The sequence below is a fragment of the Oryctolagus cuniculus genome, chromosome 4 (assembly GCF_964237555.1).
Source record: "Oryctolagus cuniculus chromosome 4, mOryCun1.1, whole genome shotgun sequence".
Classification (NCBI taxonomy): domain Eukaryota; kingdom Metazoa; phylum Chordata; class Mammalia; order Lagomorpha; family Leporidae; genus Oryctolagus; species Oryctolagus cuniculus.
Window position 1 is genome coordinate 134,210,860 of NC_091435.1, and position 17,435 is coordinate 134,228,294.

A 17,435-nucleotide genomic window follows, 5' to 3' on the forward strand; every position below is an offset into this window, starting at 1 on the left:
GACCCAGACCTCTTAGAAGTTGTGCTGGGGCGGCACCGTGGGTGGACAGAGGTCCCTGGGGAACCTCACACCCATTTCCTCAGAAGCAAAAAAGTAAATTCTATTATTGCCAACCAACCAGGACTTTTCCGTGCCAGACATCCTGCCATGAGGAAATTTCAGAGCGAGGACGCCCAGCATGCCGCCCTTCTGTAGGAATGCAAAGTTGGGCCTCCTTTCTTTCCTGATTTGTGCTGGAAGGAGCTTATTACCTTTGGGGAAGGATGCCTTTTGGTTAGAAAGAATTGAAAATATATAAAATCCTCTGGGAAAAGGTGAGTCTACCCCCGTCCCCAGGCTTGGCCTTGCAAAAGAAAGGGAGAGGGAAGGATGAAAATGGCGAAGTTAGTTGAACTCCAGGTTGGGGGTTGTGGTGGTGGGGAGAGACAGAGAAATCTTTGAGCCTACAGAATTGGATATCCTTTGAGATAGCAGAGCCCCACTTGGGTTTAGCCTGTGGTTCAACAAGTTAAACAACCGCTTGTTTTGTGGACTGGAGTGTCAAGATAGGCAGACCTTCTCATTGACAGAGGGCTTGCTGTGTTTGTCCAGCCTGAGACCTTTTCAATGACTGTTTGTCTTTCTAGGCCAAATTGAGGGTTGGGCTGGGTGGATTGCCTCTGTTTGGCTGTTCCACTGCCTTCCGCCTCTGTCTGACAGATGCAGAGCTCCCTAGGATGAGTTTAAGGACTTGAGAAGCCAAAGGCTGGGCAGCTCTAACCACAAAGTAAATCTGCTAAGTAATGCATGTATCCTAGGAAGGTGCTGCTTCTAACCTTCTCAACTATGAAATGGAGTCAGACTGGATCAGAGGATAACTATGATACCTTTTTATTAGGCAAATTTTATATTAATTTTGAAAAATCAATCAGGGATGGCTCCCAAAGAGGTTAGGGGTTTGGGTCATGTGAGACTAAGGGATTTCAAATCACCACAAGCAGACCAGGATCTGAAAATCTATCAAAAAAAAAAAAAAAAAAAAACAAGAACAATTTCTCACAACCTCCCAGAAAACAGTGGGCCTTCCCCCATCATACTTCACTAAATCCAATTAATAATCTTGGAAAAATAGCAGGGCTTTTCATATAATAAATTAAAATTCTAGAAGTTAGAGACTTTTGAACACTGACTGAAATGGTATTTATTCTATCTGAAAGGCAGACCAACAAATGAATTTCAGGTAACAGTCTAGTTGAAAAATTAAGATTTTTCAATTTTTTTAATCACCAAAAATATATTGTTTTGCAGAGTGCTTTTTTTAGCTTCCAAATTTTAAAATTATCAAAAAAAAAAAAAACCTACCCTATTTAAACCAAAATCTTTCACTGATACAATCGTATCACGGATTCTTGCCACACCAACATGTATGAAACTGTTTAGCTAATGGTTCTCTCTTTTTCCCCCAAATAGGCTCAACGACAGAAAATGAGATACAAGACTTCTTTGGTGATGAGGAAACGATTACGACTTTACCGAAATTCCCTGAAAGAGTCAAGTAAGTTAAAGTTCTCTTTTGAATACTGATTTGCTGAAGTTTTTTGGGTGTGTGTGTGTGACATAGATGTTTTGTTTTGTATTTTGGTTATACTGAGTAGTGGGTAAAGGGTATTTCTTGAGTTCAAATGAAACTTAGAACAACACCTTGGTGTGTGATGCATTTGCACACAAATCAACGACACAACATCCCACCAGCAGCTTGGCTAATCCCCCTCAATGCCTACTCATCTGGACGTTCTAGAATTAATATTTGACGACTCTCTCATTGAAACAACCACCCCTGACCTTCTGCAATTCCACTGTCACATTATTCTATGACATATTCATCTTGAATTCATTTCCGGACGATTTGATTGGAATGAGGTTTGACATGTATTGGCTTCCATGAAAGAAGCAGACTTTGATCTTGGTGATGGGGTTTACATGATATGCATCATCTTTACCAGGGACACCAGCCTTTTGCAATGTGGCAGCAACGACATTCCCACAATGTGGTGCCTGAACAGAGAGTGACTGACAGCCACTCTGTCAGGAATACCTTCATTGTGAAGAATTTAATTTAATATTCCATTTAGAATAAGCATATGATTTAGGGTTGGGTGTTTTCCCTTCCAGGCGTCAAGTTTCTCTTGTTTCAACTACACCACTAGCTGATGATTGCCTCCAAAGATGTTTCCCTATTGGAAGGCAAAGCAATATTCTCAACAAAAGTTAAGGGGACAACTCAGGAAATGACTCTTTTCTATTATTTTGGGTTGATTTGATGGCAAAAGTCTCAAGAGAGATGTAGCTATTATGTAAATTCAATTGTTTTGATTCCGTAATACTGTTTTGGAAGATCCTTTGCAATGTTTCCTAATCTTTTGTTGAAAGACATTTTCCAGAAACCTTGCATGGAAATTAAATTCTATCCAAGAATATTTCTTCTGTACCCAGTCCCATTAATGATAATTAAAGCTGAAATTTCCATAGCAGAGGAGGGGGGAAAGTCCTCTATTTTTTTTTTTTTTTATCCTGGATCTTGATAGATCTCATCTCCTTTACACAATTTGGGCTTGGACTTATGGGCAGCCTCCTGGGGCTTAAGTTATTTCTTTTCATAAGACTAGAGACGACCTCCCACTGCAGGAATCCTGAAGAATGTCTGTGAATAGCCTCTCAAGCAATGTGCCCCTTTTGGGTGGCAACCTGGCCAGAAATAGGTAAGAGAGAACTGAACAAGTGACTGCAGATCTAGATGCAGAACGTCCAGATGACAGAGCTTATGCTTGGCCAAGCTTCTGTGCAGCTTCTCTCAGTCTTTGAGATTCTGCTCTGCATGCAACCTGCAACAGATAATCATTTAGCATTGCTTAAAAGATCAAAATGGGAAAAAAGCTGAGCTATTGATCCAAAATCGTCTGTATTTTTTTTTCTTTCCAAGGGAGAGAAATCAGACATTTGAGCCAGTGATATGAGACATCCTAGCAGACTGTAGAACCACCACACACTCTGTTTCTAGAAAGTAAGACTTAAAAAAAATTCTATGCATTGGTCTGTTTGGGGCTAGCAAAAATACTCAGGGCATGATTCTGAGCACTGGTTTGCATAGGGTCTAGAGACAGAAATGTTGAGGTTCTGGTAGAATTGGTTCCAAATAGGCCCCCATGAAAGCCTCCAGTCCTTCTTTCTAACATCTGCTAAAGACCTCCTTTTCTCTGAAAACTAAGCAAGAAAGAGAACTGAACAATGCTGTAACTCTGAACATGGTTAGAAACTGAATTCCATAGCCAAGCATTTGGTATTGGGGGGGAGGGGGGCAAGTGTGGTTAAGAAAGTTTCTGAAAGGAAACTTATGAGGACCACTGATGGGACAACACTTCAACCCACCCAGTCAGTAGTCTCTGAAACCTGAGCTCCTTGCTTCCACACTTCAAAGCAATCCCTCTTGGGACTAAAATATGCCTTCAAGGTATTGGTGCCCCACAACCTGTCCTCTGTGGTTAGCTTGATGTGCCTTGGGGCTTATTATTTCTGAGATGCTGCTTAAAGAACCTTACATATTTGCCAAAGTTCCTTGTCTATAAATATTAGTGTATAAAAAGAGTGTTCTCTCCATATAGCTCTCTCTAAGGAAATATCTATTTAGAAGAGTGTCTGATCCCATTGCTGTATTTAACTGACCAAGGTATGGACCATATGGCTCCAAAGAACTTGAAAAACTTAGGTAACTTCAGTGACCTGCAGTTCCGCTGACCCCTAGCTACCCAAGAAACATCTACCTGGGATGGGTCCAGATGTTTATAGCATTACAGGAGAAAGCTGCATCTGGGAAGGATCTCCATGGGGCCAGGCTACTGTCAGTGATTTTGGCTGAATCAGATGTGTCTGCCCTTTTGCTGCTGGCACAAAAAGTCATACACATGTTCAAAGCTTCTCAAGGACAAAGTAAGAGAGTGTATAGTACACCAGGAGTTTTTGTGTTTAAAATTGCTTCTTCTTATCCTTAGAATCCACACGGTCTTTGCTTAGAAATCTGGGTGCCCATAAACTTGGATGGGAAAATATATATCTTTATTTTTAGAATATTTTAATGGAAAGTTAGTGTTTTTTTCTATTATGAATATGGACAACAAATAGGACCATTACGCATCTACCAGCTCACAAAGTTCAAAAAAATTTCAAAGGAACCTACATACTAAACAGCTTAACCCCAATTCTGTCTGTACTGTTATGCAAAGGTTTTGGTGGGGGGTAGGGTCACAGTGTATATTAAGGAATTCATGTTGGTACAAATCAGTCTTAATCAAAACTAAGGTAGAAGTTGAATTTCACAAACCTCCTGAACAGTTGCTTGTACATTAACTAGATTCAGGTAGAGAGACAATATTTTAGATGTTGGACACTGCAGAAGAGCTCCCATACTTAGGCCTGAAAGCCACACAAGTTGATGAAGTTCCCTACTGAGGTATAGTTTGCAAAAACTGCTGGGTAAAGGGTCCAAGGAGAAACATACACCGTTTTTTTTGGGGGGAGGGGTGTGTTTCTTGTTTGTTATGTTTTTACTTTTTTTTTTTTCTTTTGAGCTCTTCATGAATTCAGCCCAGATAACTGTATCATTTCACAATGGCGGGAAGACTTTAAATGACTCAGTGAGATGTGAGAACACATCCCTAGAGACCATGCCTGGCCAGAGCTTAGAGGAAGCGAAAACAGGGCAAGGAAACAGGCAGGAGATGCCTGTGAATGAAGGGGTAAAACTGGAAAAGTGATAGTGTGGGAGAGGGAGAAAAACAAGAAAGAAGGCAAATCCTTAAAGTCTAGTTTCAAAACTGCTCTGTGTAAACTCTTGGTTTGGAGAGCAGGAGGGACCAGACAGTCAAATCTTTCCTCTTCCTTTGATATTTGATTCATCTATTGATGCTAAGGTAGCATCTCTTGGTAGAGTTGCCTAAACTCTTCAGGCTGGAAGAACAGCCCCAGACTTGTCAAAAAGGAGAGAAAATTTTGTGGAAATTAATCCATTGTTGAAGTTCAGCCCCTAGTGGGGAGCAATGTATTAAATGAAGAAAATCTCAAAAAATTTGCCAACCATTATACACAAGTTAATTATTGTCTTTTTTTTTTTTTTTTTAATAGAAGGAACCCTCTTACTGACCAAGAGTAGTTTATGTTTGGGGATGTTTGCAGTAATTTATTCAATTCTGAATCAGCATTCCTTGCAATCTGTCCAAACTCACCTCTGCTAATGAGAAAACGAAAGTTTTATTCAATCCTCCAAACTTCTGTTAAAAACCCAAGGCTTTCTCTATTTGGAGGGCATTTTCTGCCGCCAAAAGTAAAGCCTCAAGCACTTAACGCCCAAGTTTTCGGCTATGATGGGCAGGCAGAAGTCGGAGCTAGCGGCCCTTTAAATCTCGGGACGGTACGACTGACCCTAACGGGTGGGAACAGACAAAGGACACTCCCTCCTGTTTATGCCACACTTGACTGGGCCAAAACTAAAGTTTTTTTTTCACCCCCGACCGCCCGCCCGCCCCCCACCTCACCCACCACGGTGGCGCCGGTTGCACCGGACAGTGTCCCGCGGGAGAAGTCCCTGGGCCCTGGGCGCTCTCAGAGCCTGGACCGCGAAACCTGGCCCCCTAAGGGAAGACAGGCAAAGGCTCGGCCCGCGGGCAACAAGTGGCCAGAGCGGAAAGTGGAAATAATCCACTTTCGCAGCGGCTGAAGGCAGGGTACGGTGTTCAGGACCCCAAATCGGTTTTGGAGTCCTGGGCGCGAGGACCTGTCCCTCCCGGCTGCCGGTCTCCCGCCTTTGTATTGGTGACCAGCCAACCGGAGGATCCTGTGCGATTTGTGTTGGAGAGAACCCTTTTAAGAGGGCCTGAGGTGGGTTCGAGGCCAGCCTGGCCCGGGCCAGCACCGCCTCTGGCCCAGTCCCGGCTCTGGTCGGGGCCAGATTCTCCCGTGGAAGGAATGTCTGTCTCTAAGCGCTCCAGGCACGGAGTGGGAGGCGGGGCGGGGGAAGGGGGACGGCCAGGCTAAATGCGAGGAATGTATCGGGGAAGGAGAGGGGGAGAGGGGAAGAAAGGATCCGAGTAGGGAAACAAAGTGTGTCAGGGGGGTTAGGCCAAATAAGAGAGAGAAGGAGGACGCGAAAGAGCAGGAAATGATAAATTTCGGAGAAAGCGAGAAAATAAAATTGGGCGCAAGGAGCCGCAGGGTAGGAGTTTCTCCATTCCCGGCTGACTCGTCTGCAGCCTTGTCCCCTCCCTCTATCCCGACCCCCTTTTCCTCGCGGCTCCTGGGACAACTTCCCAAGCCGACCGCCGTCCCGTAGAACCCAGGGCTGCCTATCAGCCCTCACCGCCCGGGGTACCCTGACGTGCCCAGAGGGCATTACACACAGCGCAACACCCGCTCGCTCCCCGAAGTAGCGGCGAACCGAGGCACACCCCAGCCTCGCTCCCTTCCAGGAGCCGGGAAGCAGGGCTGATCCACCCAGCTTTTGGGAGCGGAGGGGAGGGTGCTACAGGGGAGAGAAAAGAAGTCTGTGCCCGGGTCAGAGCGCATGAGCAGTAGAAGCGTGAACTGCTGTTGCGGGGGTGGGAGTGAGGGAAAGTGTGAGCGTGTGTGTGTGTGTGTGTGTGTGTGTGTGTGTGTGTGGAGAGAGGGGAAAGGGGGAGAGAGGGGAGAGAGGGGAGAGAGGGGAGAGAGGGGAGAGAGGGGAGAGAGGGGAGAGAGAGAGAGAGAGAGAGAGAGAGACCTCGCGTGCGGCAGGACCTGTCATCGCTGACGTCGGGCCCGGCCGCGGGCCAATCGGCTACCTAGGCGATTGTTTCTCTCGGTGGGCCCCGGCCACGGCCCCGATTTTCTATTCACTTCCTCTTGCGCCCTGCTGCTGCCACTGTAGTGTACGGGATTTCACGCAGCCATTTAAGATCGAGAGAGGGAGAAAAAAAAAATCCCAAACCTCAAACTTGTGTGTGTGTGTGTGGGGACTTTGTACAAGTTGTGTTTTTTTTTTTTTTTGGTGGGGGGGAGGGTTGTCCTTTCTCCTCCCCACTGTCAGGTAACGCTGGCGTGAGCGGCCGGCACAGGGAGCCCCGGGGAGCCCGAGCCTGGGTGAAGCAGGCCGCCCTCGCCCAGCAGAGCAGGGCACTTGAAATTAATATATATGGCTGGGGCGCTTCGGAATCAGCACCACCTCCAACATCACCACTTCTGTCACCTCCATCCCCTGACAGGTCGCCGCAGGGTGTTGTTTGGGGCGCAGGTCAGACCCCTCTTGTGGGGACCCAGTTGCCCACAGACCCACCCTTGCTCCCCACACTGCCCCTCTGTCTTTCCCACCGCCGCCATCCCTCTCCAGCTCATGGCACCGCAGGGGACTCGGCCGAACAGCAGCCCGACCCGACCGCGGCGGAAGCGTTTGGCCTTGCTCTGTCCATCACATTCACGGCTGGCGCCTTCTGGCTCCGAGTCCCAGCGCTGACGGTAGATAGAGACCGTAGTGCCGCTGGGCTGGGCCTGCCCCCCGGGGCCCGAGGGAGTGCGCAGCCCAAGGCACCTGTTCTCACGTGCGCTATTTGTCTCGACAACAGGTAGCATCTCCGGATACCATGGCCCCCAGCTCTCCGCCGCTTCCAGCCCCTCGGTGTTTTCCGGCCTCCACGAGCAACCTCCCCAGGCCTCCCCAGGCCGTCCTTTGAACGGACTCCTGCGTCTGGGGCTTCCCGGAGATATGTACGCGCGGCCCGAGCCCTTCGCGCCGGGGCCAGCGGCCCGCAGCGACGCCTTGGCTGCTGCCGCAGCTCTACACAACTACGGGGGCATGAACCTGACAGTGAACCTCACCGCGCCCCACGGTCCAGGCGCCTTCTTCCGATACATGCGCCAACCCATCAAGCAAGAGCTCATCTGCAAGTGGCTGGCTGCCGACGGCTCTGCTCCCCCGCGCCTCTGCTCCAAAACTTTCAGCACCATGCACGAGCTGGTCACGCACGTCACCGTGGAGCACGTCGGTGGCCCGGAGCAGGCCAACCACATCTGCTTCTGGGAGGAGTGTCCGCGCGAGGGCAAGCCCTTCAAAGCCAAATACAAACTTGTCAATCACATCCGCGTGCACACGGGCGAGAAGCCCTTCCCCTGTCCTTTCCCGGGGTGTGGGAAGGTCTTTGCTAGATCAGAAAATCTCAAAATACACAAACGAACTCACACAGGTCAGTATTCGGCGCTGTCTCGTGCGAACCGTCCGGGGAGAGCAGGTCTTCAGAACAGGATTTCCTCCAGTTCCAAATGAGGGAGCAGAGTGGGGGGTGGAGGGGAAGGGAAATATTTTGGTGCTTTTTCCATGAGCCAAGATCATAGAATTTTTATTATGTTTCTGTTCTTAGAATCAGAGAAGTTCCCAGAGGCTATGTGGAAGGGAAGATAGGGCTTTCTGCTGGGGGGCGGCGGGGGGGGGGGGACAAGGATGAATTCATTCCTCCCCATCCCCCACCCCAGACAGATGTGTGCTTTCTTAGAAAGTTTGATGTTAAGGTATTTCGGAACAGCACTGCTCCCGAAAGTTGTAAAGAGGTATCAAGAATTGTCTCAATTTCTGGTTCCTTTTTGAAAATGTGTGGTGGAGCTCTGACAACCTGACCCTCACCCAGAAGAGGGGATCCTCAGGTCCTTTACTGTCTTTTTGGGGGAATTTGAGCCTCTTACAGGTTAACTTTAGTCCAGTTTTGTGCCTTAAGGGCCTGACACTTAAGGGCATTTGCAGAAGCCTCACTTTTACTTTAGTTGAGACCCAACTAGACCCATCCTCCCTAAAATGTCACTTACTATGGAGCGGTTAAGTGAAATGGGGATGTGTTGTCAACCACATCAGCTAGTTCTAGTTAACAAAAAAATAAAAGGAGGCTCAGCAGGGCCTGCAAAGTTGAGCTCCTCTGGCCAGAGACATCTCTAATGAATGCAGTTGCGAGGAGGAAGTTTTCACACTTCAGAATGGCCTGGGGAAGTTACATTAATTAGTTCAGCAGTCCTTGCTTCCCCTCACCCCCAAGTTGAGCTCCCCGCCCCCACTAGGGCGGCAGGAGAAGAGGACTGGAGGGGAGATGAGAAGACCAAGTCAGTTCTAGCTGGGGTCCACTTCCACGGCCCACTGCCTTGCCCTAGTCTTGCTGGAGCTTCAACCATTGTTAGAGTCAAAGAACTCCCTCAGTCTGGCATTGGGGGGAAGAAGCTGGCTAAATCCTGCCTTTCGGCCTTCAAACTCTTCATTCCCAGGGGAAGGTCCAGGGCTCAGAGACCGGCAATCCAAAAGGACCAGAGTCCACTTTGAGCCTTATACTTAATTTCCGCAGCACGTCTGGAAGTGCATGGCTTCCTGGATCTCTTTCTGGGGTCCCTACCTTTTCTACTGCATCTGCCCCCCCCACCCCCCCCCCCACAGTGTTATTCCCCAGGACTGGGGGAACAGATGAGACCTCCATCCCAGTCCGCAGGTCTCCAACGCCAGGAGCTGAAGGCCAGCATCTTGAAGGTAGAGGCGCAGTACCGAGCTGGAGAAGGAACTCATCTTTAATGACAGGTTTTTAAAACAAACTTTTCCTGCTCTTTGCTGGCCCACTGTTTGAAGTCTGTGAAGCAGAAAATGGTTAAATTCTTAGCGCAGTAGACCTACAGCGGAGAATCGAGTCCAGCGCTCCAGGCTGGCTCCGTTTTGCGTCTATTCAGAACAGAAAGCTGGGCGTCCTTTCCGCCCCAGTCCTGACTCATTACCGCTTGAGTTTGTTTTTTGTTCTGTTCTGTTTTGTTTTAAATCTACAGAGCCTTGTCTGCTCCGGCATTCGCTTCAACCCCCTCCACCATCCCCCTTCACCTCTCTCAAGCTATGAAAAGAGAAAGTTAAAAAAAAAAAAAGCAGCAAAATGTTTCTCAAATGGCAATAGACCGCACTACAAATTATTCATGAAGACGGTTCTCGATTCAACAGGAAAATAATTGCCTTTTCAAATATTAATGGCGTTTCGTTTCCTTGAGTCGCGGAAGCGGCGAACAGGAGCAGATTTCTCAGGAGTTGAGATTCTCCCGGATCTGAATCCCGGGCCTGGCTTTGGAAGCGGCAACCCGCGCCGCGAGGTTTCACTTGGCGGCGGTCGCAGCGATGCCGGAACAATGGTGGCGCACGCGGCGAGAGGGGAGCGGGCCCGGCGCCGCGCTCTGCCCCTGCCCCGCCGCCCCGGACGGTCTCTTCGCCTCAGAGTTCTCCCGGTCTTCCCCACAGCCGACAGTCAGTCAGGGATCGCGATCCGAGATAGAAAAGCAGAGAAGGCGCCGGGCCGGAGTCGTCGGGACAGCCAGACCCAGCCACAAGTGCGCGAAGATGGCGCTGGCCCGGCCGCCCCAACGCCTCCGAACTTTGTCAGGCGGGCCTGGCGCGGGGCCCAGAAGGAGGCCTTTCTGGGCTGCGGAGCCTCTGGGAGGAGACTCGGGGCCTTTCACAGCGCAGCCCGGGCGCAGGCCGCTCCAAGCGAGCGGCAGGGGCCTGGCCCAACCCTGCTTTCCTCATTCACCCACCCACCCAAGGCGCAGCGCCGGGTCCTGGGGGAGGGGAAGGGCGGGCGGCTGCGTGTTCGCGGGGGGTTGAGGAGGACGGGGAGGGCTGTCAGGAGAGGCCCCGGCGCCTGATGCAACTGGGGAGCGCGCGGGTGCGCGGCCTCACCTGGCCTCCCAGGGGCCTGCAAACTTCTGGGCTACGAGCATCACCTCACTGCTCCTTTTTTTTTTTTTTTTTCCTCCTCTGGAGCGAAATCATTGTGTCCGACACGAATGTCCAGCAAGGCGTTCACAGGACGGGATAAGTGTGTGGCGGGAATTTTTTTTCCTCCCCTGGGCGGGGGAGGAGGCGATCAACTCAAATTCCATCCCTCCTCTTTTCTCAGAAAAAAAATCTCGGTTCATTTTACAAGCCATGAATTGCATGCTTTTTGTAAGTGATTTTCGAAAGAAAGGCAGGCAAGACGGGCGGGGGGTGGGGGAGGAAAGTTTTGGGTTTGCAGATGCTGGCTGGGATCCGAAGGGAGAAAACAAGGGGCAAATGGGGCCATTGATTTATTCTGTGTCTTTCTCCCACTCTTTCTAAAACGGTGCCGGTGTCCTGAGAAATGGCAGATGCCAGCACGTTCCAGAAGGCCCAGTGCCCTAGCAGTAACCCTGAAGAGGGAGAAAGCTAGCGACAGGGCGGTGCCAGAGCCGGCGGCTCACAAGCTGCTGTCCGCGCGGAGGCGCGGGTTGTGTGCAAACCTCTGGCTCAGCCCGAGCCTCAGCAGGGCTCGAGAATAGGGGCTTTGTTCGTCCAAACTTGCCCCCCAACGCTCTGGAAGCGGTGGGAGAAGCGATCACAAAGGCAGCCGTCCTCCAGCCGTGCCATCTCTCTCCCTCCTTACCCAGGAGCTCGGCAGCGATTTCCTCAACCCCAAGAGCCGCGCAGCACCCATTCGCTTAAAGCACCCAGACACCTCCTTCTCCCCTTTCCACAGCGTTTGCAGCTCCAACAGGAACCTGAGCGTCCGGGTTCTCGAGTACTTCCCCACCCCACACGCCAACGGATTCCGTCGGCAGCGAGCCACCCGATTGGGGCTGGATCCCGCCGTTATTCCCACCCTCGCGCGCTCTCACGCCTTCTCTCGTCTCTACAGAGCATCGCAGCCACGGATCCGAGCCCCTCACAGGTCTACCCGGGCCGCCCACTTGCCCTGCGGTCCACTGAGCTGGACTCGGACCGGCTGCGGCAGCTGCGTTCGTCCCAGAGCCGCCGCGCTCTAGGGCGCGATTGCCCGAGACCTCGCGTCCCGCTTGGCCTGGGAAGATCCTCCTTCGCCAGCCCCCGAATTCAGGCCTGCAGGGCCGGACAGTCGGGCGGGGTTGGCGTACGGAGGCGGGTCCACCTCGCAGTCAGTTTGTAACGCGCGGACCCGCCGCCCAGGGCAGGGTCTCCGGGAGGCCGCTGGTGCAGCGTAATAAAACATTATTGCCTACGCTCGTATCTGGAGGGATCCCGGACGGTTTAGGCAAGATTTGAAGAATGCTGCTAAATGTTTGCCCCCAGGGGGTAGAAGGGAAGGGGGAGGAGGCTCCATTTCCTGTAAAAATCGCCCCTGACGTGAATCATTGCTCAGAATACCTTTCCCTGCAGCACAGATCCGCATTACGCACACGCCGTATGCACTGGTTGAGCATTCCCTTAAATTATTTCTTCTCCTTGGCACAAAACACACTTTAGGAAACAATTTGGACGGGGATGAGGTGTGTGAGGGGAGGACCCTGGGCGGGTGACGGGGCAGAGAAGACGTTTGGCTGGAACTGCCACTTTCAATGCAGCAGATGTGAGCTCCTCAGTCAGATGTAGTCTGCGGGCAGAAGTGCTTCTGGCTCCGAGTCGGTAAATTTCGGAGGAAAACGGCCCTAGTGTATCAGGATTTTCGAGAATGGAAACTCAACTAAGATGGAGTCTTCGTTGCTCCTCCTCCGTACCCTCCCCTTAGGTCCAGGCGGGAGAGGGGGGAGGGGAGCAGGCGTGCAGGCAGGGGCGCGGGGGCGCGCTCTGGGCGGGAGAAGGGGGTGCGGGATCTCAGGCATGAGGAAAGGGATTTCTGAAAATCTGTTTGTGGTTCCTTTGCAGAAAATGAAATAGGGATGGGGGTGGGGGGAGGCGAGAGCGAGCGGGGGACTCTGTCCACGCGCACTAACGTCTCTGCGTTGCCTCCGCCAGGCGAGAAACCTTTCAGGTGCGAGTTCGAGGGCTGCGAGCGGCGCTTCGCCAACAGCAGCGACCGCAAGAAGCATTCGCACGTGCACACGAGCGACAAGCCCTACACGTGCAAGGTGCGCGGCTGCGACAAGTGCTACACGCATCCCAGCTCGCTGCGTAAGCACATGAAGGTGCACGGGCGCTCGCCGCCGCCGCCCAGCTCTGGCTACGACTCGGCTACGCCGTCTGCTCTCGTGTCGCCCTCCTCAGACTGCGGCCACGAGACTCCGGCGGCCTCCTCCGCGGCGGTGGCGGCGCGTGGCACCGACCTGAGAGAATGGTACGTGTGTCAGGGCGCTGGCCCTGCCGCGGCTGCCCCTGCCGCACCCCCAAGCCCTGAGCCACCACCTGGCCCCGCCGCGGCCTCCGCTGTCAGGGCTGTTTCTGTGGCTGCTGCTTCGGCGTACAAAACTGCCCGGCTAGGCCTGGCTACCGAAGCGAAGAAGGAAGGAAAAAAAGGGGAAAAAAAGGCAGGCAAACAGGCCGAGAATCACAAATAGTAGCTAGAGATAACGAAATATGCTGGTAGAATGTCCACTCCACCAAAGTCAGCCCTCCCACCCTCGCGCCGGCTCTCTTGACTGGGTGGCGAGAAGCCAGTGTTGGGGATAAAGAGAGAGGCAAATGCAAACAAACAAATAAAACCGCACACATTAAGAATGTATGTGTAATCCTGGCAACCGCAGGTGGCAAAAGTAAGGCCGCGCCGCCCCCGAGAGGCTCACAGAATGGGAAATCCTTTCCTCGAGACTCTATCCTCCACTTCCTTCCCAGCTTGCAGTGGGAACCCCCCTCTCCTCCCTCCTCCCCTCTCCCATCAATTCCCACTATGAAATTCGGATCGAGAAAGGTGGAGGGGAATTCCAGGACCGGTTTCCTGCCCGTTTTTCTTTGCACTTTTGCTTCCTTAAAACATCCCGTTCCCCAGCTATCTTTGGAAACAAAACACCCAAAAACACCCAAGCGTTAAATTTTCCAACCCTTTCTGTAACAGGAGGTAAGGAAGGGTAGAGTCATCCCCTTCTCCTGGGAGGGGGGAATCACATGTCCTTAGCCCCACGGACAGGCCTAGGAGCACAGATAGGTCTGTCTGCCAGTTTGTCCCAGGACTGGGCTTACTTTGTGCACTGGGGTAGGGGGTGAGTCCAAAACAACAGGAAGTTCAGACAAAAGAGGGCCAAAGAGGCTTCAGGATTCAAAGCAGTGAAAGCAGTGAGGTCTCCGGAGACTTGTTTCCCACTCCTCACCCTTGTCCAGACCCTTCCTGTTGAATGTTGTGGGTGCCTGGGCTGGGGGTGGTGGTGCTGTATGTGCAGCGCTGGTGATGTCACTGAGCCCAAGCCTCCAGAGCCGAGGGGGTCTGACCCAGGCGACTGTGTCTGGATCAATCATATCAATTCTGTCATGGTCTTTGTAAAAAAAAAAAAAAAAATCACACAATGTTGATCTTATTTTTAAAGAGTAAGAGAAATGAACTGCATTAATAAATATTATGAAGGCAAACACCCAACGGGTCAAGATTGAATGTGTATTTGATACCTGAGTGTGAAGGTCCTAGAAAAAGAAACCAGATGTTGGGGGCCGGGGAGAAGATCTTCGCAGTTGTTGCCCAAGGGCGGGGATCAGGACCTGTTACCTAGTCTGCCAAGCTCCTCCGGGAGGATGGGACTGCCCCAATTCCTAGCTAAGAGTTGATGGGGGAGAAGAAAAAGAAAATAAAAAAGATTAAACTTGGTTGGAAACACTCCATTTTCCTAAGAATTTGAAAATGAACGACTGTGGGGAGATAGTTCCCAGGGGAGGAAACCTCCTAAGGAGCTCGATTTTAAAAGCTGAGCCCAGCTAACAAGTCCCGGCCCTGCCACTCACTCTGCTGGGTTCTTCTTCCGCTCTCTATTCTTCACACCCAGTTAGAGGATTCCCACTCTTGCGCCTCAGCCCCCATCGCTGCGCTAAATGGTAACGTCCTAACTGGAGTGGGACTGTTTTCCTTTCCCCTAGTGAAAACTAGAATCTCCCGAATCTATCCCTAGAGAACGTGTTGAGGAACGAAGGTTGCAACCTCCTCCACCTCCCACTACACTAAGGCCTAGCTCGGCAGTAGGCAGCCAACGACCCCTTCCCGTCTCGAAACATCAGCCCCACGGCCAAGATGCAGAGGGCATCTGAGGCACTTGCTACTTCCGTCGTTGTTTAAAAAGTGCCCTCGTCTCAACGGGACTCGTTTCTTTCTCTCCTGTCTCTAGCCCTTCCCCCTCCCCGGTCCCCCCCCCCCCCCAATCCCATTTTGCCTTCTACCCCAATCCAAGGTAATGAAATAAAATAAAAATGTTTGGCTGGCCACTAATCGCCTTTAATTTTTCATTTGCTTGTTACAGATGTCCACCGCGTTGCTCGCAAGGTAATCTCGCCCTGCGCAGCTGAGCGCCCGCATCTCGCGCCCGCGACATCAAAGGGCCCGCGCACAAAGCAGCGTTTCTTCGCCACGGTGCATCTTCATGGTAAGTTAGGATTTCTATGGCAATGGGCAAGTCGCACTGAAATCCTGAAAGGCCGAGCCTGGAGCCCGTCCAGGCTTTTCATTAAGGACATAATATTTACGTCTAACAGGCCTTTTTTCTTGTGTATACAAGTATATATTTTTGTTTGACGCGGACTAAATCATTTTCATTTAATTTCCGGTAAACAAAACCCACGCGAATGGGCACTTGTTCCCGATCATAATAAAAATGGATAATAATGTGAGAGAAGAAAAAGGCCGCTTGAATCGCCGCTCAGCCCCCTTTGTTTCTGCTTTCTGCGGTGATCAGAGGGCGCATTTGGGTTTGATGGCGAGTTTCTAAAGGCGAGGAAATGGTTTGTAAGAGGGGAAAGAAAAGGAGAAAGGTCTAATCAAGCTCGGGTTGTTCAAAGAGTCGGGTTTTGGGGTTGAAAGTGTGAGTTTGACGGTGCATCAGCATGCCGCGTTAGGCTCGCCATGGAAATGCGCTGGGGGGGGCGGCCGCTTCAAAGGCGGCACACTTCACTGCAGACACTCTATTAAGATACATTTGCGCTGACCTTTGCTTTCACGCTATTTAATACTGTCACTGTGCTCTCCAGTATATACTTCCTCCCTAGGACCTGCCTCGCCCGCCTTTAGGGGTTCACCCTGCACCCTGACGTGGGGGCCTTTGGCTCCCAGGACGCTTTCAGGAAAGGGAGGAGCCGGACTCCTGTGCATCTTGACTGAGCCCCAAAGAGTTTCAGGGTCAGGAGTAAATTACTTTAGGGCAGCCTCAAATGCTTAACAAATGAGCACACGTCTCCTCCACCCTTCCAGCTCTGTTTCCTTTAAGCACCTCTCTAAATCTAGAGCAAGATGCAGATTTGAATTTGATGGGAAGTGTTGGGGGGTGGTGGAGAACCACCTGGGGAAGTGTGAGGAGGTGTGAAGAGTTCACACTATGCTCTTGGGACATTTCCAGTCCAGTTCCCAGCACTGCTCTCTGCCCCATCCATCCCAGGAGTCTTTTGCAATACCCCCAACTTGTTTCTCAACACAGAAGAGTGTGTGGTACCCTCAGGCCTGGACTGGCCCTGGGCACAAACTCAAGGGCCCAAGGCCAAGGGGATGGGGAAGATGGCAGGAAAGTTAGAAGTCCATGTTCCCTTAATTGTCTTGTTGTTTATTTTATCCAAGTACCCCAGTGAATAGGGGAAAAATAAACATGGTGGAAAAAAAATCAAACAGTGGAGTCTTCTTTAGTGCCAGTCCTTGTGGTTGAATAAAAAGGATGGTCCGCTTTCTATTGAGCTGAGAAATCTTTGAAGTGGGAGTTATTATCTGAGACATTCCTGCTTGTCGTCCTAACAACGCTGATGAAACGTAAAAGGTTCTTTGTCAGCGATTTGTTCTCCTCTCTGTCAAACTCCCTCTGCCCCGTTAGTTTTAAACCGTTTCTAAAGAGATAAAAATCAAACTTCTTAAAAAAAAAAAAAAGATACCCACACATATAGCAGTGGATAACTTCAGGGCTAGGTCTTGCTAGGGGTAAAACAAAAGCAATGCCTGGACAAGAGGTCAGGCCCTAGCAAAGTGTGCAGATGTTGGGGAGCCCTTTGCACATCTCTAAGATGGGGCGGGTGGGGTGGGAGGAGAGTGCAGAAGGGTGAGGCAGAGGGTACATACCCCAAGTCCATACTTGTGTGTCTGCTTCATACTGCTCTGGCCTGCTTTCAATCAGTTCAAGTGGGATCACCTGGACGGCTTCTTGCAGCAGCCCCTCAGGCTCCCAGGGATCCTTGGAACCTAGGGCTAACCCCAAGGTGATTGTTAATATTTCCTGCTCCCTCAAACGCACCTCTGCTAAAAATAGACTCATTGTGTGATTCTTCCCAACAGCAGTAATCAGCAAGCTCTTTTTGCCTTTAATGGAAAGGAGAGTGGCTTGAGGGAGAGAGAGACATTGTAATAAGTTCCTGTTTGTTTCAGAATCTTGACAGTTGGGGTTTGGAAGGTTTGGGCTACAAGAAAGCGAACCCAAAGTGCATGCAAATGTCCATCCTTCCCGCACACTTCCTTCCCACCACCCCTCAACCACAGGTGCAGTTCTTCATTTTATATTGT

The 17,435-nt window shown here is 50.9% G+C and overlaps 1 protein-coding gene across 1 annotated transcript; it reads left to right on the top strand.

The window, feature by feature from the left end:
• The first annotated feature begins 53 nt into the window (after window positions 1-53).
• ZIC4 (Zic family member 4) lies at window positions 54-16,818 on the top strand. Its single transcript, XM_008266307.4, is given in 6 exon segments — window positions 54-292; window positions 294-314; window positions 1,450-1,534; window positions 7,623-8,240; window positions 12,788-13,106; window positions 15,205-16,818. Coding segments are annotated over 6 exon segments (1,158 nt in total). The 5' UTR covers window positions 54-178; the 3' UTR covers window positions 15,206-16,818.
• Window positions 16,819-17,435: the final 617 nt, after the last annotated feature.